This window comes from Pomacea canaliculata, linkage group LG9, assembly GCF_003073045.1.
Source record: "Pomacea canaliculata isolate SZHN2017 linkage group LG9, ASM307304v1, whole genome shotgun sequence".
In the NCBI taxonomy this organism is placed as follows: Eukaryota; Metazoa; Mollusca; class Gastropoda; order Architaenioglossa; family Ampullariidae; genus Pomacea; species Pomacea canaliculata.
Genome location: NC_037598.1, coordinates 2,784,756 through 2,810,551, shown reverse-complemented (window position 1 = coordinate 2,810,551; position 25,796 = coordinate 2,784,756). Strand labels below are relative to the sequence as shown.

Sequence of the window (25,796 nt, the reverse complement as noted above, 5' to 3'; positions counted from 1 at the left end):
AGAACTGCTGTTTGTATTTTGACATAAAAATGTGTTTGTGGTGGTGAAATGTTGATTGTTGTAGTTCTTTGATTGTGTTTATGTTTTGTGCTCGTGCTTGTATTGGGATAAAAGTCTTGGACCTTCGTGTGTACTCGTGCTTCTGCTGCTGTTGCTCCCTCTCCTGGCCTGCAGCAGGTCTGTGTATGATGTATAGAATGTTGTTTATAGAATGTACAGAATGTTGTTTACATCATGCTATTTGAAGTGTAAACTGTTTAATCTGTTGGCTGGAGTCCAGTCCGCCTGCTTCTCTCGCTTCAGCAGCGACCTGGAGCTGCACTGAGCAAACTGAAGTGCTGCTCACCCTCTTGTAGCTCTGTGTGATGACTTATATAGTAGTGAGTAGTCAGTAGTAAGCAGCTAGTAGTAGTCAGTAGTGAGTAGTGAGTAGCAAGCAGCTAGTAGTAGTGAGTAGTCAGTAGTGAGTAGTCAGAGAGCAATAGGTATTTAGTAGTAAGCAGTAGTATCAATATCCTGCTGCTGACTGCGCATTGTTTGCACATCTCCTCGCTCTCCCACCCCAACCTCACCCAGCCCTCAACACACCCCTCAACACACCGGTGAGGTCGGGGGAGTTGGTGTTTACGCCGTGTCAGCAGTTGAGACTATGTTAGGCAAGCAGCAGCCCTGTAAACAGATGCCACGTGCAGACGGCAGGAAGGTAGGACACCTGTTACTCTAGGGACCCGGGTGACTGGCTGCCCCACTTGACTGAGGATCTGGATCCTGTTTAATACGAAAAGCTTACACCCCTACACGGGTTACAAAAACACAAACTAGTCTCAAATATTCCGTCGCCTATTCATCTGGTACAAAGACGACAACATCTACATACAGCGGGTGCGGCGACGACACGGCTGAGTGCAGACCTGCAGTCGCTGTACAAGTTGCTTGCATGCAGCAGACAGTCACACCTGTGTCTACCTGTGTCTACCTGTGTCACACCTGTCTACCTGTGTCACACCTGTCTACCTGCGTACCTCAGGTGAACGGCAAGCTGCCTGTGCAGGTAGGACTGACAAGTACTAGTCAAGGCAAGATGAGTCTAGCATACTCACACTCACTAGTAGCATGCTGTAGTGTAGCGCTTACAAACAAGAACTACACGTAGAAAACAGACTAGGGACAAACAGACATCGTATGAACGACGGAAGGATAAACAACAGTACTGAGGAGGAATAAAAGACAAACACAGAAAACACAAACAACAACAAGTAACAAGGACTGAAAGTGTCGTGACTTGGTAAAGGAAGACGAGCAAGGCAGTAGCAGTAAGAGTAAGGGTGACATTGTGTGACAGCGTGTGACAGCGTGTGACATTGTGTGACAGTGTGTGACAGTGTGTGACAGTGAGTGACTGTGACATTGTGTGACAGAGTGTGACTGTGACATAGTGTGACATTGTGTGACAGCGTGTGACGGTGTGACAGTGTGTGGCAGCATGTGACGGTGTGACAGTGTGTGACATTGTGTGATAGAGTGTGACAAAGACTGGCACTGTGTGGATGGTGCAGGAGTAGCACTCAAGGAAGACGTGTCTTCAGTGACACCACAAGGAAGTTGTGCTGATACCGGTGGAGGTGCCTGCTACAACAGTCTGACGATGGACGCACTGATGGCAGCATGTCTCCTGATGGCCACAGCAGGTAAGCTTGGTGTTGTGATGCTTGCTACAGGGTGGGCGGGTGGACAGGCTGCGGTTTGCTTGTGTGATGGTCATTTCCCACCCATGGCTTTGCTGGCTTTTCACGGTGTCAGGGTCGTGAGGTCACTGGGTGTCAGGGTCATGAGCTCACTGGGTGTCAGGGTCATGAGCTCACTGAGTGTAGCGAGCACAGCTCAGTGGATGTGGTCTGGGCTGCTTGGTCCTGATGAAAGTTTGTGTGACTTAGAGTAAAACATCAGTTGTCTTAATATTGCTGTAGACGTGTGTGTTTGTGTGCTGTAGGTGTGACCTCTCGTGTGTGTGTGTGTGTGACCTCTCGCACGTGCGTGTGACCTGCTGGCGCCTGTTGTACTCTATTGTAAAGCCAGACACTCGACATTAACTGACACTGACTATCCTCCTCTGTGCCAGTGCCAGTGCCAGTGTCAGGTAGCACACTGTGTGTGTTCAAGGTGTCACTGCAGGACCCTCCTGGCAACCTGTCCTACACTGAGAAGCGCTGGTGTCAATATGGATGTTGCCATGACGACTGCTGCTTATATTCAGTGGCGTAAGTACGAGGACAGTAACGAGGGTCTCTACACATCTGAGTGCAGGCCACCCGACCTCACACACACACCGACTGTCTCCTGGACACACCGTCCAGCCGGGTGTTGACATTATGTGTACTCACCGACTTGAACCATCAATATATATAAATGATTCATGTCTCCACTTGCAGGGTGCATTGTGTTATGTGACTTTTAACACATTTAGTGCACAGTTTGTTATCGTTATTGTGTCGTGTGCAAGTTGTCACCGGGGATTTGGTGTACTTTGTCATACTATGTATTGTCACTTTGTTTGTGCAGTGTGAAAAGTGCATTTGATTATTTAGATGATAGTTGTTACCCAGTGTGAACATGTTTGCCAGTGTACCTTTTGTCCTCTACAAGTCAGGCTGCCAGGTGCAGCTTGGTGTTCAGGGTGCAGTTGATTATTGAGGGTGCTGTGTAATCTTCAGTTTGTTTGTGTAAACTGTAAGTGTTCATATTACTCTACCTAATCTTGCAGTCGGCTGTAAGTGTTCACAGTACTCTGTCATCTTGGTGTCTGTCTCAACTGTAGTGTTCACAGTACTCTGTCATCTTGGTGTCTGTCTCAACTGTAGTGTTCACAGTACTCTGTCATCTTGGTGTCTGTCTCAACTGTAGTGTTCACAGTACTCTGTCATCTTGGTGTCTGTCTCAACTGTAGTGTTCACAGTACTCTGTCATCTTGGTGTCTGTCACAACTGTAGTGTTCACAGTACTCTGTCATCTTGGTGTCTGTCTCAACTGTAGTGTTCACAGTACTCTGTCATCTTGGTGTCTGTCTCAACTGTAGTGTTCACAGTACTCTGTCATCTTGGTGTCTGTCACAACTGTAGTGTTCACAGTACTCTGTCATCTTGGTGTCTGTCTCAACTGTAGTGTTCACAGTACTCTGTCATCTTTGTGTCAACCCTGCTCAAATTATTCTAATTCATCCTCCGCAGCCTGGTGTTGTGGTCGCTGGTGGGAGTGGTGCTTGGCGTGGTCCTCACGGTGTCGGTGATCAGCTCGGCCGTCGTCTACTGCTACAGGAGACACCGCCAGCAGATGGCGCTCACCCAGTATGGCCGCTGTGTGGAGTCGGAGTAAACCACCACAGGTAAACCTATGACCCCACCTATGACCTCATCCACGTGTGCTCTTGGCACGAGTAATGTCATACCTGTGGCCCGTGGGTCTCAAAGACGAGAGCGGCACAGACATTCTCTGGGCTGTGTGTCTCGTGCACAATAGACAGGTGCACACAGGCAGCCCTTGCATTCCGATAGGATCTCCACCCTAGTAACTGAGACATCATCTCTAAAGTAGGACAAATGTTTACAAGACATCTCTAAAGTAGGACAAATGTTTACAAGACATCTCTAAAGTAGGACAAGTGTTTACAAGACATCTCTAAAGTAGAACAAGTGTTTACAAGACATCTCTAAAGTAGGACAAGTGTTTACAAGACATCTCTAAAGACAAGTGTTTACAAGACATCTCTAAAGACAAGTGTTTACAAGACATCTCTAAAGACAAATGTTTACAGAACACAGAGGAGTGGCTGTGGCTGCTGGATCTCGCCATGAAAATAAAATGTAAATAAGTTCCGCTGGCTGCAGTTACTGGTCGACCTGTTGAATGTATTCAAACTTGACATCGTCACAGTCCACAGAGTTGACATCATTGTGACAAAACCACTTTAGCCCTCTAATACAGTCTGGGCGGGTATGTTAGACGTCACGTGACTACCCGGATGTACGGGCCCAGCAGGAGGAAAAATTAAGTGTGTCACGTGAGCCTTCTCCATGACCGAGGTCGCGATCTTTGTAGTTCATTCTTTTGTCCACAGTGACGGGCTTTGCCTCCTCAGGAATCAGGTTTCATTAATTGAAAGATATGGTGTCGTCTTATTGAAAGGCACGAAAATAAATCTTGTTCGTCTTGTTCAGTCAGACCTCTTGTGTCTGTCCTGTCAGCTCATTGCTGTGTGAACACGTGTCACTCCTCAGTCTGTCTGTCCTGTCACCTCATTGCTGTGTCAACACGTGTCACTCCTCCATCACACCTTTTGTGCTCTCACCAACCAACTCCATTAACATTGTATGTGACCACAGAATTCTATGGAGTGGTTTAGACTGGTTCTAGTGATGTGTTGTAGTAGACTGGAGCTGTAGCATGTAGCTCTACACCATTGCAGTACATGATAGTTTTCATAACCAATAAGAAAAACAAACAAGAAACAGCTGAGAAATCAGGAAAAAATATCAACATTGCAGTACAGACTGACAATTATACATTAGTGACATGTAAATATAATGAGTTTTACTTTGTGTGCATCTGATACAGCTGTCATGAGACTGACAGAGTATTCCTGATAGAGTTGTCATGAGACTGACAGAGTATTCCTGATACAGTTGTCATCAGGCTGACAGAGTATTCCTGATACAGTTGTCATGAGACTGACACAGTATTCCTGATACAGTTGTCATCAGGCTGACAGAGTATTCCTGATACAGTTGTCATGAGACTGACACAGTATTCCTGATACAGTTGTCATCAGGCTGACAGAGTATTCCTGATACAGTTGTCATGAGACTGACAGAGTATTCCTGATACAGTTGTCATCAGACTGACAGAGTATTCCTGATACAGTTGTCATGAGACTGACACAGTATTCCTGATACAGTTGTCATGAGACTGACACAGTATTCCTGATACAGTTGTCATCAGGCTGACAGAGTATTCCTGATACAGTTGTCATGAGACTGACAGAGTATTCCTGATACAGTTGTCATCAGACTGACAGAGTATTCCTGATACAGCTGTCATCAGACTGACGAGATGTTTCCTATTTGTACAGGTAGCCCTGGCCCTGATCATCTCTCTCTGACGGGGAGGACCTCACGAACAGCTTGAACAACTGTCACAACAACCTCTACTCAGTTTAATTCAACTCATCTCACCAACTTCAGCATCAGTGTCAACATCATCAAACAGAACCTCAACCTTGTCACCACAACCATTCAACCTGACCCTCAGTCTCAACGTGGTATGAAAACCTGACCTCAGCAACCTCAGTCTCGTCATCTGTGATGGTAATCTCATCATCAACCTCAGTCACATCATCTGTGATGGTAATCTCATCATCAACCTCAGTCTCATCATCTGTGATGGTAATCTCATCAGCAACCTCAGTCTCGTCATCTGTGATGGTAATCTCATCATCAACCTCAGCCTCACACTTGCCTGATTAGCTAAGCCTCACCAACCTCTTAGCCTTATAATCAACATTAATTTTTAATTGCTTCATGCAACTCTGCAATTACTTTTGTACCAGATAGCAAAAGATAAACAAACATCTAAATTTAATAAATAAAGACATTAGAAACATCTCAGACAAACAAAAAGATTTCCTGTTACACAGACAGACAGGACTACAAGACCTCTTTAAAAATAAAAGTCGTTCCTGTCGCTTTCGACGAAAGTTCTAGGTCTTCCAGCAGGAAGGAACACCCACATAACATACAACAGAAGTAGCGTGTGTAGAACACAACACGTGACAGAAGTAGAGTGTGTAGAACACAACACGTGACAGAAGTAGATGTGTAGAACACAACACGTGACAGAAGTAGAGTGTGTAGAACACAACACGTGACAGAAGTAGAGTGTGTAGAACACAACACGTGACAGAAGTAGAGTGTGTAGAACACAACACGTGACAGAAGTAGAGTGTGTAGAACACAACACGTGACAGAAGTAGATGTGTAGCACACAACACGTGACAGAAGTAGAGTGTGTAGAACACAACACGTGACAGAAGTAGAGTGTGTAGAACACAACACGTGACAGAAGTAGAGTGTGTAGAACACAACACGTGACAGAAGTAGAGTGTGTAGAACACAACACGTGACAGAAGTAGAGTGTGTAGAACACAACACGTGACAGAAGTAGAGTGTGTAGAACACAACACGTGAAAAAAAAGTAGAGTGTGTAGCACACAACACGTGACAGAAGTAGAGTGTGTAGAACACAACACGTGACAGAAGTAGAGTGTGTAGAACACAACACGTGACAGAAGTAGATGTGTAGCACACAAAATCACACCCAGTGCAAGTGTCACTAGATGTGTCGGTGTGTAACATCCTGTCATGAACTCAGAGTTTCTCGTGTCACACTTTGTCAACAAAGTTAATTGTAATAAACAAATGGCGTGAAATTAAAAAAAGGAGAAAATGTGTTTATGTTTGCTGTCGTCGTGTTTGGCTGAACTTTCCGACTTACAGGTAAACAGGTGGAGCCTAAAACATGATACCTACATCACAGGTACATCACGGCTACATCATGTCACATCTCCATGACATCCACATCACATTGCACGTACACCACATGTACATCACATCTACATGTCATACGTGTCTGTATGTGTGTTGTGTGTATGTGTATGTTAGTGTGTGTGTGTATGTGTATGTTAGTGTGTGTGTATGTTAGTGTGTATGTGTATGTTAGTGTGTGTGTGTATGTGTATGTTAGTGTGTGTGTATGTTATGTGTAGTGTGTGATGTGTGTGTGTGTGTATGTGTGTGTGTATGTTATGTTAGTGTGTGTGTATGTGTGTGTGTGTATGTTAGTGTGTGTGTGTGTGTGTGTATGTGTAGTGTGTGTGTGTGTGTATGTGTATGTTAGTGTGTGTGTATGTTGTGTGTGTGTGTGTGTATGTTGTGTGTGTGTATGTTAGTGTGTGTGTATGTGTATGTTAGTGTGTGTGTGTATGTTGTGTGTGTGTGTGTATGTTTGTGTGTATGTGTATGTTAGTGTGTGTGTGTATGTTGTGTGTATGTGTATGTTAGTGTGTGTGTTGTGTGTATGTGTATGTTAGTGTGTGTGTGTGTGTATGTGTATGTTGTGTGTATGTGTATGTTAGTGCGTGTGTGTGTATGTGTGTGTGTGTATGTTGTGTGTATGTGTATGTTAGTGTGTGTGTGTGTATGTGTATGTTAGTGTGTTGTGTGTTGTGTGTGTGTATGTTTGTGTGTATGTGTGTGTATGTTGTGTGTATGTGTATGTTTGTGTGTGTGTGTGTGTTATGTGTATGTTAGTGTGTGTGTGTTGTGTGTGTGTATGTTAGTGTGTGTGTGTGTGTGTGTGTGTGTGTATGTTGTGTGTATGTGTATGTGTATGTGTGTGTGTATGTTGTGTGTATGTTAGTGTGTGTGTGTTGTGTGTATGTGTTGTTATGTGTGTGTATGTTGTGTGTATGTGTATGTTAGTGTGTGTATGTTGTGTGTATGTGTATGTTAGTGTGTGTGTGTATGTGTGTGTGTGTGTGTGTGTGTTGTGTGTGTATGTTGTGTGTGTATGTGTATGTTGTGTGTGTGTATGTTGGTGTGTATGTTAGTGTGTGTGTGTGTGTGTATGTTAGTGTGTGTGTGTGTGTATGTGTATGTTAGTGTGTGTGTATGTGTGTATGTGTGTGTGTGTATGTTGTGTGTGTGTATGTGTATGTGTGTGTGTATGTTGTGTGTATGTGTATGTTAGTGTGTGTGTATGTGTATGTGTGTGTGTGTATGTGTGTGTGTGTGTGTGTGTGTATGTGTATGTGTGTGTGTGTGTATGTTATGTGTGTATGTGTGTGTATGTGTATGTGTGTGTATGTTAGTGTGTATGTGTATGTTAGTGTGTGTGTGTATGTTAGTGTGTATGTGTATGTGTGTGTATGTTGTGTGTATGTTAGTGTGTGTGTGTGTTGTGTGTATGTGTATGTTAGTGTGTGTGTATGTTAGTGTGTGTGTGTGTGTGTGTGTGTGTGTGTTGTGTGTATGTATGTTAGTGTGTGTGCTCATTGTACTCAGTTGTGATGACATCACACCACCACTACCCACTACCCTGGTCTGTAGTCAAGCTCACTGTTAGTGAGAGATTAGCTACACATCCTGTGACAGAGATCACACGTACAGCAAGAGACGATGAGCACAGGTATACAACACACCTGGTGAGTAGCACTAGTGCTGCCCTCTAGGACCGTGTTCTGTGTAACAAGTCCGCAAACAGCAGCAGTTAAGCCAGGTATACAATTGATGTCAACAGCTAAATAGATAAGTGGGTAAACAAATAAACAGTTTAGTAGATAAATAGATAAGTAGATAAACAAATAAACAGATGAGTAGATAACCAGGTGTGTTTAGTGGCCACGATCTGTGTTGGTGTGGATGGTGTGACGTCTCTGCACGTGTTTGAAATTCCAGATGTTTACCTAACCGTTACACCAGGAAGTTGCTACCTGAGCAGATGGCAGCAGTCGTGAATCTAGGACAACATCAGTGTCACTGACTGTCACGCCACGTGCACTCTTCGTGTCAACTGCTTGAAGCAGCGATCCTGTCACAGGCGACGTCACTGGCAGTGGTTGTAACTACGTCACCGAGAGTGGCTGTAACTGTCAGCCTATCACGACTTGACATGGTCTCATGTCACTGACAGTTTAGTTTCAGTATTTGACGGCAAGCGGTCTCTTTGTGATTTAAGTCTTTTACAATATGTAAACAGCTACACGAGGTGTCAAGTGAGGCTCAACCTTTGTCAGTGGCACAGTCATCATGGTGACACGGTCTTTGTCAGTGGCACAGTCATCATGGTGACACGGTCATCGTCAGTGGCACAGTCATCATGGTGACACGGTCTTTGTCAGTGGCACAGTCATCATGGTGACACGGTCTTTGTCAGTGGCACAGTCATCATGGTGACAAGGTCTTTGTTTCCAGCTCGCGTCCATCAGGTACGTAGAGCACAGAGAGACAGAGACTGAGAGAGTGGTCTATCGTGTACAGTATGTCAGTCAGTACATCAGGGATCTTGTCAAGCCTGCTGTCATGTCAGTGTCATGTTGATACAGTTACGTGTCAAAATGTAACACAAAATCTCCTCTCTCACCAAGCAAGTACCTGACAAAGTAAGCGGAAATGGAATGTAACTGTCAGTGGAAACAAAGTCTACGTGAGGTAGACGATGACGTCAGCCCGTGCACTGATAGCAGCATCAGGTCACGTGAGCCGTCAGACAGGACGTCAGCATGCATTCTACAACTTGAGGCACATTACACAACGAGCAGGCATGTTGTGATTTGGGTATCATACAGGTACTTGACTCAGTTATTGTTATTTACTTCTGATGCTATTGCAAGTGACTGTGTGTAAGTACATAATGATCGGTAAAGATAGGCACCGTATGTATCGGGAAAGATTAGCCAAGAACGAAGTAGCAGATAGATTATCCACAGAGGGGAAGAAAAAAGAAGATAGGGCGGAGCAAGAGAGGGGACCGAGAGAACCCTCCAACTTGAGAAGCGAGGGCTTGAGCGAGAGCGAAGGTCCAACACTTCCATAACAATAATAAAGTGTCGATAACAACATTAGCCCCTTAACCTCCCATGTCGAAAGAGGATGTAGATGACACTGATTCTTTTCTCCCGGCTTGAGGCTCATGCCCGAGGAGGCCCCGTGAACTTTGGCCCCTACATTGACTTCATTGTGGGGGAGGGTTACAGCTCCATCATGTATGGCGGACAACATGGCGGACGACAAACACCAGACACACAAACTGTTACTGAAATGTCGGTGTGCGACTGAGGGTACCCGGACAAGTTTCGATCACCTAGACTTCAGCCTCTGGAAACGATGTATTTATTCCGGACGCTTATCATCAGTCTGCTGGATGGATGGATGGATGGATTGACCTGTCCAAAATGAACGAGGATCATGCAGGGCTGCACGACCATGCGTGACTAAATCTTACAAAGTGTATCCAGACACGTCGCCATTTTTACACGTGTACGTGACTTAGGAAATGGGAAGGAACTAATGGAATGTGTAGACATTACAGACAAGCCACTCCCAGCAACTCTCTGGCACACCATCGACACCACTGTGGCTCCGGCACCAGCAGCAACAAGTCCCTCCGCGCCGTCAGACCAGCAACACACAGCCTGGAGTTTGTCCGTAAGGAACGCCACAACCCAGCTGACACAGAACCCTGGCTCCTGTGAACACTCTGTTCAGTCGCACTCTCCTCCTTAACTCGTACAAATAATACTAACAGACGGCCAGGAGTGACGGTATGGTCCACGTGCTGACCGCCACACACACACACACAGGTACCCGAGGCCAAGGGTGACGGTCCTGTCCACTCGTGCTAACCGCTACACACAGGTACCCGAGGCCAAGGGGGACCACCGTGGTCCCTCACATCAGGGTTGTCTTACTGAGTAACCTCGGTCAACTTCGCCCACCGAGTGCCGATGCCAAAGAAAACAAGACTGCAAACAGATGGCAGGCCGACTGACTGGCCGGGTCTGAGGTGTGAAAATTGCGGTATCCTGCTGGCCCTAGTGCATGACGGGAAAAGGTCCAGCACCGCACTGCACGCGGTGCACACGAGGCCCACCCGAGTCGTTGACGAGAGAGCAAGTTGTACACACTATGAGAGTATCTCACACTTATGTATATACACACACTCACAGTATCTAGATAGCCGAGTGTTGTGTGTCATGCACTGTGTCATACAGTGTGTCATACAGTGTGTCAACACTATTGCAGGCTGGAGGTCATCTTGATCAAAATATTCCATGTCCAGAGGTGAAGGTCCTCCAATATCCAGGGTTCCTGTGAACACAGACATTTCGCCTGTAGACGGCATTTGAATTCCACTGTCGCTACTCATTACTCACAAGAACTGGAGTGTGAGAACAAGTCCCTCAGCAGGGGTCTGGTCCCTGATACCACAGCTCACACAGGCACTCCGCAGTTTGAGGACGGAAGCCACGTTGAGAAGATCCACCCGGGGTAGAAGGCGCCTGACTGACAATGTTCCCTGTGACTTACCTGCAAGTCTTTCCAGCTTTTGTCTTTGTGACATTAACTGGTATGTTGTACCTCCTCATTGTCTAGTTTTAATAAATGTTTGTGAGATTGATTTCACTGTCTTGCTTCCCCTCGTATTCCTCTTTCACATTTTGTTTGTTTGTTTGTTATCAAACTGATCATCTCTGTTTACTCAATTTGTACTTTGTTTCACTAATGCTTATATTTTGATTCATTATTTTAGTTTGTTCCATTCAGTTTTGACATTTTTTTTGTTAAAGTAGTGGCGGATATTTGAACACAAGTTTACAATTAAAATATTCTACTATTACTTGCTTTATCTCCTAATAAGCTCGGCTACACTCGTTTGTACACAAGCGGTTGTCAGGGGAGACATCGGTCAACAGAGGTTACTGGGGGCTGTAAGTGTTGGCTCTCGTCTCGTCTCGTCTGTAAGTCCTCACGAGGTGTTCACAGGACATGAAATGTTGAGATTGTATTTTGGTGCTCACACAATGGTCTAACCACCATCAGTCCTGGGTTGTCGTGAAGCAGAGATACAGAGGTCACGAGGTGAAGTCTTGCTGTGTGACGTCATGTCGGCAAGGAAGCTCCCCGCCTTGTGCACCCCGGTGAAAGATAAACATCCTTGCGTTGGCTCTCATGCACAAAACTGTAGTTTGACACTGAGCTGCACTTTATCTTCTACACTCACAGGAAAATCTTTACAAATAATCTGTATAATATTTGTAAGTAATTTTTATAAATAATCTCTAAAATAATGTGTCCAATCTTTACAATTAATTTTTATAAAAAAATAAATAAACAATTTGTACAAATTGTAGAAATTTATCTTTTTTTCCATTCTGGCATGAAAGCACCACCCAGGTGTGTGAGCAGAACTGTTGGATGTGACCTATGCCCTGTGACCTGTGCCCTGTGACCTATGCCCTGTAGGCACAATCGTTGTCTAGCTGTGTGTGCGGCTGTAGCAAGATAGGACCTCTCCTCAAGATGGGAACTCCCCTCAAAGCATGCAGACGCTGGGTTTTCTAGTGTTGCTGAATGGATTAGCAGACATTTTCGTGGTATTTTTTTATCAAAACCAAAAATAAAGCGTGAGTTGTATGTGTTTAGTTTTTTTTTCATGTTATTTTTATTTAAATTTGACTTGTAGTTACTCCTTAGCAGACGATCAAACACCCACTCGCGCAGTGATATACAAGAAAAATAGTCCCACTATGCATATCTCTTTGCAAGCTGTAATTATTTGAAACTAAAAGTTTTACGTGTTTCTCTACTGTTAAATTTAATTTTGTAGCATGCACAGACCATTGGTTCTCGCTAAGAGCTCGGTTCTGTCCTTACAACACCTTGAGGGGAGTTCGAATCTTGAGGAGAGGTCCTATCTTGCTACACGGCCAGTGGTCTGTTGTGTCTCGTGCCCTCTGAGGTCAGGTACAGACATGTTGGGGTTGAGAACTGATAATAGTTGGACTCTGCTTGTAGTCTGTGAGGGTTGGTATAGTGAGGGTTGGTATAGTGAGGGTTGGTATAGTGAGGGTTGGTATAGTGAGGGTTGGTATAGTGAGGGTCATGTATAGTCAGATTCATGTATAGTGAAAGCGTGCGAGTGAGCAAATACATCAGCATGCTCGCATATGTGTTTGGGTTTCTATGGTGATTGAAATGTGTGGGTGTGTATAGTGTGAGTAGGGTATAGTGTATGTGAGTAGGCTATAGTGTATGTCAGTAGGCTATAGTGTGAGAGAGTGAGATTGTGTGTGTCTATGTTGTATTTCTTTTGGTTTGTGCTGGAATATACAAACACAGGCGTGTGGAAATGGTGGATGTTGTTGTTGATGTTGTTGTTGATGTTGTTGTTGTAGGATTGGTAACGGCTGGTGAATACTGTTCAGGGAGCTACAACTACAAGTATTGTTCAGGGAGCTGTTGCTCCGACGAATGCTGTGACCTTGCGGGGTAACGTACATGTGTATGGTACATCACATCTACCATACGTATGATACATAGAACAGTTTATACATATGACACATAGAACAGCTCGTACATATGACACATAGAACAGCTCATACATATGACACACACCAGTGTAACAAGAACAGCTCATACATATGATACATAGAACAGTTTATACATATGACACATAGAACAGCTCGTACATATGACACATAAAACAGCTCATACATGACACACACCAGTGTAACAAGAACAGTTCACACATTATCATGAACTGACATGTGGGAGGACAGTACGATGACAGCTGAAATGACATTTCAAACAACTCTAGATGAAGCACTTACCGTGTAAGTATATTGAGATGGTACAACTGATGTTCCCGTACATAAACAATACAAGATGTTTCAGCAGCTCCCTGTCAACATGAACAGTTCACGTTCACTGACTTCCTCGGATGTTAGTTCCAACAGACTTCAACTATACACAACTGTACAAAGACATGTCACTGATGCACGTGTCATCTAAGTACTTGTGAGCTGCGCTTACCAACTGACATGTAAGACTAGTGACAACTGACAGTGTGTCGTGAGCGTGTCACTTCATGTCTGTCAGTTCCATAACACGTCACGTGACTGTCCCGTGTCTCACAGCGCGGCGGTTGCCCTCATCGTCGGCTGCGTCATTGGGGCCATCGTCTTCATCGCCAGCATCATCGCCTGCATCTGTTGCTGCATCAAAAGTCAGACATCATCCACAAGAGTGATCTACCCGGCGGCTGCCCCGGCAACAGGAAACGTGACAGTTGTCAGCTCAGGTAGACTATAGTACTTACCTGTTGACCTTTGTGACAGTTGGCACGACCTGGTTCATAGTGCACACGACGTAGTGCAGCGTAGTCTGACGTTGAGACAACGTAGTGCCGTGTGTACACCACTCAGTATATACACACACATATTTTAGCTGAAAGGTGGGAACTGAGCTCCTTGACTCGCCTCACACTCAACAAATAAGAAATGTAAACTCAATACTTACTTTGATGTAAGAAAGCGTTGTGTCCTCGTATCTCACTTCATTGCATTTCTTTGCCGTTACACTCACTCTCATTCATGAAGCATAACCCTGCAGCTGGTTGTTGTCATAGTATGTACAGCTGGTTGTTGTCATGGTAGTATGTACAGGTTACTTAGATTGTTATCATAGTATGTACAGCTGGTTGTTGCCATAGTAGGTACAGCTGGTTGTTATCATAGTATATACAGCTCGTATGTACAGCTGGTTGTTGTCATAGTATGTACAGCTGGTTGTTGTCATAGTATGTACAGCTGGTTGTTGTCATAGTATGTACAGCTGGTTGTTATCATAGTATGTACAGCTGGTTGTTGTCATAGTATGTACAGCTGGTTGTTATCATAGTATGTACAGCTGGTTGTTGTCATAGTATGTACAGCTGGTTGTTATCATAGTATGTACAGCTGGTTGTTAGCATAGTATGTACAGCTGGTTGTTATCATAGTATGTACAGCTCGTATGTACAGCTGGTTGTTGTCATGGTATGTGCAGCTGGTTGTTATCATAGTATGTACAGCTCGTATGTACAGCTGGTTGTTGTCATAGTATGTACATGTTACTTAGATTGTTATCATAGTATGTACAGCTGGTTGTTATCATAGTATGTACAGCTCGTATGTACAGCTGGTTGTTGTCATGGTATGTGCAGCTGCTCAAATGTCTCAGTGGTCTCAACCTGGACCCAGTCAGCAGCAGGCAGGACCATATGGAGGACAATATGGAGGACCATATGGAGGAGTGCAGTTCTCAGCACACTACACCGGACCACCGCCCTACAACCCTGCACCTCAACCTTCTGAGGGTAAAGGAGCTCCTCCAGGCTCAGTACCTGCATAATCGACTTGAGTGGTTTTTTATTCACTTTGAGGAGTCTTGCCTTGGATTCCATTTTTGTTTTGTTTGTTTTGGTGAAGTATCCACAAGGCCACTTACCCACTGTCTGTATGTGATTATACAGTATTTTGACTGCTGGCTACCACCTGTTCACTGTCAGACTAAAGACCGAATTGTGATCAGCTTTCAATGGTTTCAGTGAAGTTCATTCTCAGATTGCATCAAGTGGTCCTTACCTGGAACATCTCCGTCCATCGATGTGTTTACCACACGACTGTCCCGCTACAGGAATGTGTAGGTACACCGTGTCTACAAGAAACCAGGTAGACTTGTGGCACTTGCCTCAACAGCTATACTATTTTAATTAATTAAGAAACAAACTGTCAGATTGTTAAAGGATTGAACAGTTTCAAACTGAAAAAAGGCGTTAAACGAGTTAAATTATGTTTTCTGCTCTTTTATTTCACAAGGCAAATGTCTGGTCATCATGCACCACGTCTCAAAAGGTGTTTTGATCATAGAAACAAGTGTATCTTGTCGAGATGTGAGCAGTCTAACGGGGTTAGTGACCTTTTCTACATCCAGTGGCCATGCTGTTTGTCTGTCTTGTTGCAACTGGACTTTGTGACATCAGACAGACATGTAGTCTCTTGTCACCTTAGCTCCAGCTGAGTATAAAGCCCTCTAACAATCCTGTCTGTATAACAATAATCCTTTGTCTTGTTGTCTGATGATAATGAAATGTTGTCTAATATTGTCAGGGTAACTACAGCTGATCATAAAATCCTGTCCAACACGTGTAATAATCTTGTTTGAAAAATCCTGTCATCTATGTCATCATAATAAAATATATTGACAGTTTCACTGAATAATCCTGTCATCTTCCTGTCTTGTCATGATACTTTATGTAAACAAATCTTTCTTTTTCACTTATTGTGTTATGGTGTGAAGGAGTCTCACAGGACACATGCATACACTATGTGGACAGGCGCTGTATCAGACAAACACCCGCTTCGCCAGTGTAGAATCGAACCCGTCACGGTCCGTCTGCTGCCTTCCTGCAGGCGTGTCGCCGGAGGAGGTTGACCACCGAGTGCTCGCTTACAATACAGGGTTTTGTGGGGAAAACGGGCGAAACATAGTCATGAGGGGATGTATTTAACTACACACACAGTCACCAGGTCGGTGTGGTTGACAACGAAGCAGTGCGGACTGTGGTGTGTTTTCCGATGTGCTTGTTGACCAAGAAAAGTAGTCCAGGGGTGGGGAGACTGTTGGTCGGGTCAGTGAGGGCTGACCTCACCTTCAGCACACCAGAGTCTGTCACAAGCTTCCTACTTGCACGGGTACATCACAAACCTTCTCTCATTCCTTCCTCGGCATGTAGCAGCGGTTTAGTTAAATTGTTTTGTACACAAGGACCTTCAACAACATTATTAAAGGCGATTTACCATCACACACACAGACACATGAACACATTGTTTGTCCATTGTTTGTCACATTGTTTGTCACATTGTTTGTCACATTGTTTGTCACATTGTTTGTCACATTGCTTGTCACATTGTTTGTCACATTGTCTGTCACATTGTTTGTCACACTGATGACACAGTCTTGCTCTCTCTCTCTGAGACACACACACCGTTCATAGCCACACAGAGAACACACATAATGTCAACTTCACATCACACCAAGTGTGGTTTACTCTGAATGACAGCAAACAAATGAAAGGACCATCGTGGTTGCCATGTTTCCCATGCTCCTCTATCGCGGTCCAGCCAGTTGAAGTTGGCGTACTTGTATATCTACAGGGAGAAGAGAAACAAATTGTTGTGATTATCAATGTACCCGGACAGCCGCACTTGTATCTGTCCTCGCTTTATATTCCCACACAGCTAAAGCTGCATCTCATCTCTCTAGTGTCAAACACCATTCAGCATCATGTTCATCACAGTCAGAGTTCACTGACTAACTGTGAGCAAAGCTCTGCTGGTGTCGATGTGAGCTGTAGATGTGAGCTGTAGATGTGAGCTAGCCGGCAATTCAAGGGAAGCTACAACAAATACACTCCTGTTCTCTCCAGTTGTCTCCCCTTGTAGAGCTGTTGGGTTGTTGTAGAGTAATGTAGACTACTCATAAGTCCTTGTTAATAAAAAGGATGTCTGTAATCTCCAAAATGTTATGGGTACTTGAAAAGGAATTGTAGGAATCAGCACACAATGTGTAGGTACTAGCAAACAATAAACAAACACAATGTACACGGACTAGTCAACAACATGTCAGTGATGTCACCGGCAAACAGTCCACAGTCTGTGGGTGCCGGGAACTCAGGTAACTAGCAAACAAAAATAATGTTGGTACTAGAAAACACTCGACCTTATTTTAATCTGAAAAAGCAAAGAAGTCTATCAATGATGACCTGCAAGTAAACAAGATGTCTGCACAAGTAAATAAAGTATCTGTTTTAATAACAAGGCGAGCAAATAAATAAATATTTGTCTCCGCATTTGTTCTGTTAACACAGCGAGAGAGAGAAAGAAGACTACCCACCACCTGTACTGTTCCTGTTAAAGTCGCCGCAGGTGTGGAAGCCGGGTGGCGGGGGCGGGTGGCGAGAGAAGGACTCGTTGAGCATGAGCATCATGCCGTCTCCTAGGTGCAGCAGCACGTGACAGTGCATGGCCCACAAGCCCGGGTTGTCAGCCTTGATACGGATGACGACATAGCCACCCGTGGGTACGTTGACTGTGTCCTTGCGAACGGGTCGTGACAAGAGTAGTCCGGGTACCCCACCTTTGTCCGAGGACCAGTTAGGATCAGCCCACGTGGCGTTGTTGCAAAACGACTCGCCCCTGGTGAGGAAAGCATGGGACAAACCTTGGAGTTATCCCCCTTGTTCTGTCTGCATTCTGTTACATAACAACTCTTCTAGCTGGAGTTGTCCTCCTTTACTCACTCTCCTCCTGTTGCTGCGACAGCTACTACCTTCGTAACCTGCTTATACGGGTCTACAGACACGCACACACAATAGTTGGATAACTGCTCGTGCTTACTTCAGAACACGCTTCACCACACCCACACAGTAAACAATAGGAAGTACAAGTAGGTTCTCATCCGTTCACATGGTGAGCCTGGAATAAAACATGGCGAGAGTAGAATGTAGCAACAACAGGAGGCTGCAACATCAATGTACAACTACAAGCAAGTGCTGACCTTTGTGGCTGCCCCTGCAGTCGATGTCCTGGTTGTCAGAGAGAAGAAAGCCGGAGTCATTGTAGGTAGAAAAGCCGACCTTCACCACCCAGAATGAATGACCGTGCATGTGGACCGGGTGGTCCCACCCCTTGCCCTTCCCCAGGTTTAAGAGAACCATTTGAACGACCTCACCATGCTCGAGGTCAAGGACGCTGGAACACTGACAGATCCGATCCTCCTGGCATCTGGAGCAAGGACAGAGAAAGTGATGTACAGAAGTTAAAAATGTCAAGAACAGCGCGAGTTTTGTGACACCTGATGACATCATTTACTTCACTTGATTGGATTATCTCTTGTTTTGACCAGTGACCTGTTACCTGTTGGAGGAGGGGGTGACGTGTGTCATTGTTTCAGCTTGATACCTGTGTCGTCACAGGTGACACATGATGATCATGGGCTATCTGTGGGGAGCGAGATGTTTCCTGGCTGCTGTGATTAGTGAGTGGGGACCTGAGGTCACTGTGTGCTCACCTGTACCCTTCTCCTGGACAGCGGGACGTGAAGTCTGTCGGCTGCGTCAGCGCGGACACAGTGGGCAGCAGGAACTGAACGCCGTTCACAGAGGCGGGAGTCTGTGTGTTGCCCGGAAACGCAAAGTTCAGAAAGTAGTCTTTGACCTGAGTGGCTCCCTCCCCGACCTCGGGCTGTGACATGAGACAGACAGTACAGAAGTAGGCATGGAGACTCGGGCCACGAAACGCCCTCGGCGAGAACAGGACAGACTGCATTGTGTGTGGGTGTGTGTGTGAGAGAGAGTGTGTAGGTGTGTGTGTGTGTGAGAGAGAGAGAGTGTGTATGTGTGTGTGTACGCGTGTGTGTGAGAGAGAGAGAGAGTGTGTATGTGTCAGAGAGTGTGTGTGTGTACGTGTGTGTGTGAGAGAGAGAGAGTGTATGTGTGTGTGTGAGAGAGAGTGTAGTGTGTGTGAGAGAGAGAGTGTGTATGGGTGTGTTGGCTGAGTGGCGATGCTGGTGAGTCAACAAAGGTCTAGGATGCCAGCGAGTAAGTATATTCTGGAGTGTAGTGTGATTACAAAAGACAGAACAAAGGCTAGTACACGATACAGATAAGGCAATTAGTGCATCAGGAAACTTTAGAAGCACCTCACATCGTCATTGTAATCATCGTCACTGTCATCGTCACTGTCATTGCGTTTACCGGCATAGGCTCCGCCCCGCGCAGCTGGTCCACGGTGATGCAGTGGATGTGGTCCTCAGGGGGGTACAGCTTAAAGGGACAGTTGACCACCACACAAGGGGAAAGGACCGAGCAGGGGCGTGGGCTGGAGGTAGGATCCTGTCCTGTCGCCGAGCCCTCATAGTGCAGGATGGCCTCCGCCACGTGCCGCACCCCCACCTGTGGGCAGGAAGTCAGTTCGGTTCAGTTGCGCCGCCGCGCGCTGGTGACCTGAGTCACGTGTCACTCACACCTTGCCGAGTCTAGATCACGTGTTCGAGAGATGTGAGTAACAAAACACTGACTCATTGGCTCGCAGTGGAGAAAGAGAGTGAAGAAGTAGAGCGGAGAAACAGAATGGAGAGGGTGCGAAGAGATCAAAGGCAAATACAGAGAAAGTGAAAAAAGAAATGTTTTTACCCCGTGTCAGCAACTAAGCTTATACAGCAGCCAGACACGTGAACATGTACTACATGCAGAGAAAGAGCAAGACGATGTGAATAGCGGATCCACCCGTCTACGAGAGAGAAAGTGAGGGGAAGGTGGAGGCTGAAGGGCAGAGAGGGATGTCGGACCTCAAGACTCTCCGCTCGGATCCAGTAGTTGTCGACGTCACGTGTGGCGTTGACCTCGAAGTCGTATCTCTCGCCCGGGGTCACGATGACGGCGTCAGCCAGCACGTGCTCAATGTCGTGGCTATCTGACGCCACCACCGTCAGCTGGTGACCGTCAACAGAAATCTTGAACGGGTACACGGAGCCCGAGTGGATGACACGGAACCTGTAGCGACCTCCAGGGCTAAGCGTAGCGAACACAAGAGAAACATCCAATGGAATGATTGCACGTGTGCTTCTGTCTCTGTCTCTATTTAAATCACCCTCGTTGATGAATGTGTGTGTGCGTGCGATGTATCAAACAGTTATGCACCATGCCAATGTTTAACAACTGTACAGTGTCGCTACCGCTCCCTACCGATGTTATTTCTCGCCCACCCGGGGTGGCGTGCTGGGCCGACTGTCTTTCTCACCTGACATTAAAAATCTCGAGGGGGGCGCCGTTGTGCGTGTTGTTGCTGGCGTCGTGGAACCTCCCGCGGCCGTTGATGAGGCCGGACTGAAAGTAGAAGTTGCTGTACTTGGCCCCCGACAGGTTTCTGGAGGCCGACACCTTCCGTCCCCCAACGTACATCCCGTACTGCATCTTGAGGAAGGTCATGGCTGCCTCCCACTCGTGGTTCCAGTCCTGCACCATCAGCACCACGTCGCCGTCATACGAGCGACCGCTTGCTGGCCTCGGGTGCACGATGAAGGGGCCGGCCAGTCCCATCGTCATCTGTCCCCCCATGTGTGAGTGATACCAGTTGGTGCCCGCCGGCTCGGCGGTAAACTGAGGGCAGAAAATGGTGGACGGCAGTGAGATGCGAGTCAGGGTGAGTGGTACTTGTACATCACAAACTCTAACAGCGACTGTAGACGGTTAGTTACGACAGAGCTCGATACAGTCCGTCCACTGACTACGCTCCGTCTGTCGAGCCACACGACTGACTCCAGTGACAGAGAGACTAGGTGATACATCACCATGTCACACCTGTATGACATAATAAAGCTGCATACACCTGCTGCAAGCTACCTGATTTGACTGTCACAGTTGTAGCCTTCCTGCTGATGTAGCTCGTGGTACATACCTGATATGTGAAGCTCTGGCCGGGCAGTATCGGGCACTGCGTTACCATGCCGACGCCGTCCATCCAGGGTGTGTCCCTCTGGAACATGCCGTGAAAGTGCAGGCTCGTGGTCTCGGACGCCATGTTGTTGCGCACGTGCACACGCACGGTCTGGTGCTCGTAGACCTCCAGGGTCGGGGCGGGGAAACTGCCATTGACCGCGATCACCAGCCGGGGCTCCTGGTACCCGTCCGCTGTAATCACCTGACAGGGACAGACAAGGTGCAGGGTCACAGACAGTCACACACTAGTGGGAGACAAGGTGCAGGGTCACAGACAGTCACACACTAGTGAGAGACAAGGTGCAGGGTGTGACCCTGACAGTCAATCACACACTTAAATTGGGAAGCAGCGGGCGGGTGGCGACTGATTTGCATGGGTGGATGCCGGCGTCTCCCGGCGGTCGCTTTGTCGTTGATGTAGCGGTGTCACCGACTCTTAGAAGCACCTTTAGGGGAAGGTGGTGGTGATGTTTGCTGATCTTTTGTGTCCTTGACCGGTAAGGGTCACGTGACGATTGTTGTGTGGTTCACTTTTCATGTTGGAACCACTAACCTGACGGCGGAGACTTCAAAGAGGACTTTGTACAGTATTGTATAACAAACTTGTACAACAAACTCTTACCTTTGAAAGAAGACAGGGTTTAGTGTGTCTAATTGTAAGCTTGTGTAATATTCACGTTTTAAATACTTTATTGATATCTATTTCTTAAATGCAAATATTTTTGTTGATATCCTACAATAACTACAGACTTGCATGCGGCAATGTCCGTGGTGGTGGTGGTGGTGGGGTGGTGGTGTGTAATGGTGGGGGTGCAGTTTTCCAGTCAAAGCTGTGACAAACTCTTTCTCTCTATCTGTCTCTTTGCAGGTTAGAAAGTCTACAGAAGGCATGCACGATTGTTATTTGTTTTCAACACTAACGGAGGGTGGTGGAGGGGGCCTATCGAGCTCGGAGGTGGCGAATTTAACAGTTTGCCGACAGCTTTCAGTTTATGAACAAGAAAACAGTTGACGTGGCAGTTTATGGCGCATGCGAGAGGCGGAAAAGAAAGCCAACCCTGACCGTTATATCGCAGGTAAAATCTTGACATCGATCAGTGAAATCACGCCGGGCACAGCTGTGACCTCCCTGTGAACTCCACCCAACCACACTGTCAACCACACTAAGAAAACATGGTCTGGGTGGATTGTATGGATTGACGCGACCGTCTGGTAGGCGTCGACACAACGGAAAACCTTCGTCCTGCTCTCTGTTCATCTTTTCCTTCTGATTGGCGGGACTGTCATGTCCTCTTTCACATCTTTCACACCACTACAGACAGCTACTCCTACATCCACTGTCAGAAACAGAAGTTTAGAGGAGATAGAAGTGTTTATACTGTGCAATATTGCAGCCTTCTACTCAAGTGTCTTGACATTTTGCTGTACTCGCCGTAAGAGCCTCAGTACATATTAATCACAAAGTCCAAGAAAAAATCAGACATCCTTGTATCTCTAAACGAACATTCGAAGGCGTGTACAAAAATGTTTTGAAAGATCAGTGCTTGTGGAAGCAATGTTTGTGAAATCCGGAGATTTTGACCTGTAGTATGAAAGACATAAAACCTCAGTCCCAGCAGCAGGGGAAGCAACTCCGTATACTTAGGAGGGAGGGGAGGGAGGGGTGTGCCGTGAAACAAATGAGCGAAGGGGACGAAAAGAGATCGTGAAGGAGTCAAGCTATTTTTTACTAATTTCTGGCTGAGAAGAATACACTCAGTCTATTTGCTGAGGAAGACAAAGAAACTACACTCACACCAGGAAAGACAACTGTGAGAGCCACTGACAGGATGTCATCAGGACAGGATGCAGGGTGACTGACAGTAAACACCTTTCGTCACACTTAGCCACGGACTTTACTTGTTGCTGTGGTGGGATGACATCTTGTTGTCACAACCCGCTGTGAAAAGCCATTTAAGCGACATTAATTGTATTGGCTTGAGTTCACCTCTGACCTCTGACGGCAACCTCGCTAACCCTTCTTTGCTTTCGTTTCAATGAGTCGACAGTCGCGACCCTGGCACAAGACAGTGTACGAACGAGGATGTCTTTTGAAAACTATGTTTAAGGCCTGCATTTTCATTTTAAACTATGCTTTGCGACTTCCATCTCATCTTATGTTTAAAACTCTTCCGAGAACCTTTCTTTCCTTTCTCGACTCCTCCTTTCACTCTTTAGAATGTCAAATAAACATTAGAGCACTCTCGGACAGAAGACAAACACGGATGTAGACTGACACGCAGACAGACCGACAACAAGCAGTCAAGCAGTCACGCAGACAGTCACCAGCCAACAGACAGGAAGACAGTCTCACAATCAAGAAGTAAGACAGTCACTACAGACAGACAGGCAGCCAGACAGACAGCCAGACAGGCAGACAGACAGACAGTCAAGCGGACAGACAACACAGTGGCATAGATTAATACTTTTTCCTTCGGTATAGAATTGTCGATGGTGAAGTTGACGGCGTCGAAAGGGAAGAGCAGTCCGTCCTTGATGATGACCAGGGTGGAGGTGTCCATCATGGTGGCGCGGTGCTCGATGGTCAGCCACACGTCACACACGTCCTGCTCCACTGAACACCTCCAGCCCCAGGTCAAGGCTAGAGTACTGAGACTGAAGATCAGTCGGCAGACGCCAGCACCCGCCATCCTGTCTGGCTCCTAGACTGGGTGGCTGTACTCTCGTGCCACCCGCAAATACAAGGCGGACGAAAGGAGGAAGAGTGTCATCTGTTATCGCCGTCCTCCCAGCTGTCGGTGCGCCTGTGGAGTTATTGGCTGAAGCTGATAAAGGGGAAGGGGGGGGTGGCTTTAAAAGATTCAAGTCTCAAATCACCGCTAAGTGGAATCTGAGGCCATCAGTACAAGGTGAGATAAGCACTATCACTGTGGGCAAGACGGTGGGTTTGCCGTCCTGCCTGACAATACACGCGCACCAACAGGACTGTAGGAATATCCTGGAGTAGTTTGAGCAAATTGACAAACACACTCTCCCCGGGTTTTCCAAAGACCGGTTCTATTTTCTTAATCCTTTCATTTTACCACCGTGGCAGGATCGCAAGCTATGGGGTAAGAAGTAAGTCTGTCTTGTCCTACCTTCCTGTCCTGTCAGTGCTGTAGTCCCTTGCGGCAGATTGTGTAATCGCTCCTTTCAGCCTCACCTGTGTAGGTGTGTGCGGGGAAAACTGTTTTCAGCTGGTAGTTGGGTGAGATAACGTGTCCTGCTACACGTCCGCCTCGACATGAGATCATTTTATTGCCACTGGGCCTGACACACGATTCTTGAGTGTTTTATTCAGGACGGAAATACGACACCTAAGTGTTTCAAAACTGACAACAAAATAAAAGGCTGACGACGAAGACAAAAACATTCCAGCGAGAGACTCCACTAAACTACAGCAGGTCAGGGTCATAATCATGTGCTTGACGGCTCGCCACACCTCACTACAGGTGAGAGTTCATAATATGACAGAGGGGCCACCACACCTCAGCGATCGTAAAAATATTTTAATTTGACAGACGATGTGTACCAAGGACTTTCTTACCACAAGAAAGACTACCAGGATGCGAGGGAGGTAACTGCACTTTGAAGCAGGAAGTGGAGAGAATGTTTACACTGTTTGCAGGCATTCTGGGTATATTACTGTGTTACAGACTCCAGGTATTATGGGTGTGTTACATGTTACAGACTCCGCGGCGGCTCGGTGGCGCAACGGTCCTGGGTTCAGCTCTCGTCTCGGGCATTCTATTCTTTCTCTGCATGTGGCATCTGTTTTGCAGGGTTGGCTGCCAAACACCTCTTTTGCTTCCTCTTTCCTTGTTACAGACTCCAGATATTAGGACTGAGGTCCAGACAGCTCAGTTCGTGGCAGGCGGCCTCTGGGGATGGGGAGCGGACGTGGCGAGGGAAGTGGTTGCTACAGCCACACTTCGTGTTATGAAAGACAGGATCCTGTAAAATAATATCCTGAACAGAGAGACCAGAGCTGCATCAGTATGTATAGGCCCTTGCCTCCAGCATCCACACAACATACAAACTTGCTGCCTACAGTTGTCATGGACGACACAGGTGTCTGACAGAGGGACGCAACTACAATAAATACAGACATGCGGCCTTAAAAGTTATGTCCCTTTGATTGCAGCACGAGTACGTGAGGCTGGTGGGGTGCTGCCCTCCTTATCTTTCCTTCCGAAAAGGAGAACCAACCAAAAACAAAAAAAAAAACAAAAAAAAAAAACACAAAAAAAAAAACAAAAAAACAAAAAACAAAAAACAAAAAAAAAACAAAAAAAAAAAACAAACAAACAAACTCAAAACATTTTCGATTCCTTATCGATTTGGTGAAACAATGTTTATTTTTAATTAAGCATAATGTTTATTTTTAATTAAGCATAATGCGAAACAGAAATCTGAATTGCTCCTTGTAAGAATTACGAGCTTGATTTGACATAAACATTGAGTGGAATGACAGAGTAAAACAAGGAAACAGTCGAGAGTAACCTACCTTCTCCTTGATCATAACCAGAAGTTGTCTGTCGAACGACTAACAAACACTCACTTGCCATCTCACCCCGTAACGTGATGTCAGTCGGACACTGACACTCGCA

At 46.1% G+C, this 25,796-nt stretch overlaps 3 protein-coding genes across 3 annotated transcripts; 2 read left to right on the top strand and 1 right to left on the bottom strand.

Moving 5' to 3' along the window:
* Positions 1 to 446: 446 nt before the first annotated feature.
* Positions 447 to 5,873, top strand: LOC112571622. The gene is made up of 5 exons (XM_025250760.1): positions 447 to 1,076; positions 1,557 to 1,688; positions 2,120 to 2,258; positions 3,225 to 3,379; positions 5,123 to 5,873. The coding sequence occupies exons 1-4, from the start codon at positions 938 to 940 to the stop codon at positions 3,367 to 3,369; spliced, it is 555 nt and encodes a 184-aa protein (XP_025106545.1). The 5' UTR covers positions 447 to 937; the 3' UTR covers positions 3,370 to 3,379; positions 5,123 to 5,873.
* Positions 5,874 to 12,226: 6,353 nt separating this feature from the next.
* Positions 12,227 to 15,925, top strand: LOC112571621 (protein shisa-4-like). The gene is made up of 5 exons (XM_025250759.1): positions 12,227 to 12,232; positions 12,436 to 12,572; positions 13,004 to 13,097; positions 13,745 to 13,908; positions 14,812 to 15,925. The coding sequence occupies exons 2-5, from the start codon at positions 12,437 to 12,439 to the stop codon at positions 14,997 to 14,999; spliced, it is 582 nt and encodes a 193-aa protein (XP_025106544.1). The 5' UTR covers positions 12,227 to 12,232; position 12,436; the 3' UTR covers positions 15,000 to 15,925.
* A 742-nt stretch (positions 15,926 to 16,667) lies between these two features.
* LOC112572081 (laccase-2-like) lies at positions 16,668 to 25,208 on the bottom strand. Its single transcript, XM_025251605.1, has 9 exons — positions 23,613 to 25,208; positions 21,107 to 21,349; positions 20,450 to 20,808; positions 19,998 to 20,220; positions 19,405 to 19,602; positions 18,720 to 18,892; positions 18,207 to 18,433; positions 17,544 to 17,870; positions 16,668 to 16,798 (listed from the first exon to the last, which is right to left on the bottom strand). Exons 1-9 carry the CDS (start codon positions 23,835 to 23,837, stop codon positions 16,758 to 16,760), a joined length of 2,016 nt encoding a protein of 671 aa, XP_025107390.1. The 5' UTR covers positions 23,838 to 25,208; the 3' UTR covers positions 16,668 to 16,757.
* Positions 25,209 to 25,796: the final 588 nt, after the last annotated feature.

Bases quoted from the DNA above. Each gene is read 5' to 3' on its own strand.
- LOC112571622 (XM_025250760.1), top strand. From the start codon at position 938: ATGCAGCAGACAGTCACACCTGTGTCTACCTGTGTCTACCTGTGTCAC. The intron at 1,077-1,556 runs GCAAGATGAGTC...TGGATGGTGCAG, and splicing joins ACTGACAAGTACTAGTCAAG to GAGTAGCACTCAAGGAAGAC. The intron at 2,259-3,224 runs GTAAGTACGAGG...CATCCTCCGCAG, and splicing joins TGCTGCTTATATTCAGTGGC to CCTGGTGTTGTGGTCGCTGG.
- LOC112571621 (XM_025250759.1), top strand. From the start codon at position 12,437: ATGCACAGACCATTGGTTCTCGCTAAGAGCTCGGTTCTGTCCTTACAA. The intron at 12,573-13,003 runs GTACAGACATGT...TTGTTGTTGTAG, and splicing joins CTCGTGCCCTCTGAGGTCAG to GATTGGTAACGGCTGGTGAA. The intron at 13,098-13,744 runs GTAACGTACATG...CGTGTCTCACAG, and splicing joins GAATGCTGTGACCTTGCGGG to CGCGGCGGTTGCCCTCATCG.
- LOC112572081 (XM_025251605.1), bottom strand. From the start codon at position 23,837: ATGGCGGGTGCTGGCGTCTGCCGACTGATCTTCAGTCTCAGTACTCTA. The intron at 18,893-19,404 runs GTAAACGCAATG...CTCATGTCACAG, and splicing joins GCGGGGCGGAGCCTATGCCG to CCCGAGGTCGGGGAGGGAGC. The intron at 16,799-17,543 runs GTGGGTAGTCTT...TTCTCCCTGTAG, and splicing joins TAACAGGAACAGTACAGGTG to ATATACAAGTACGCCAACTT.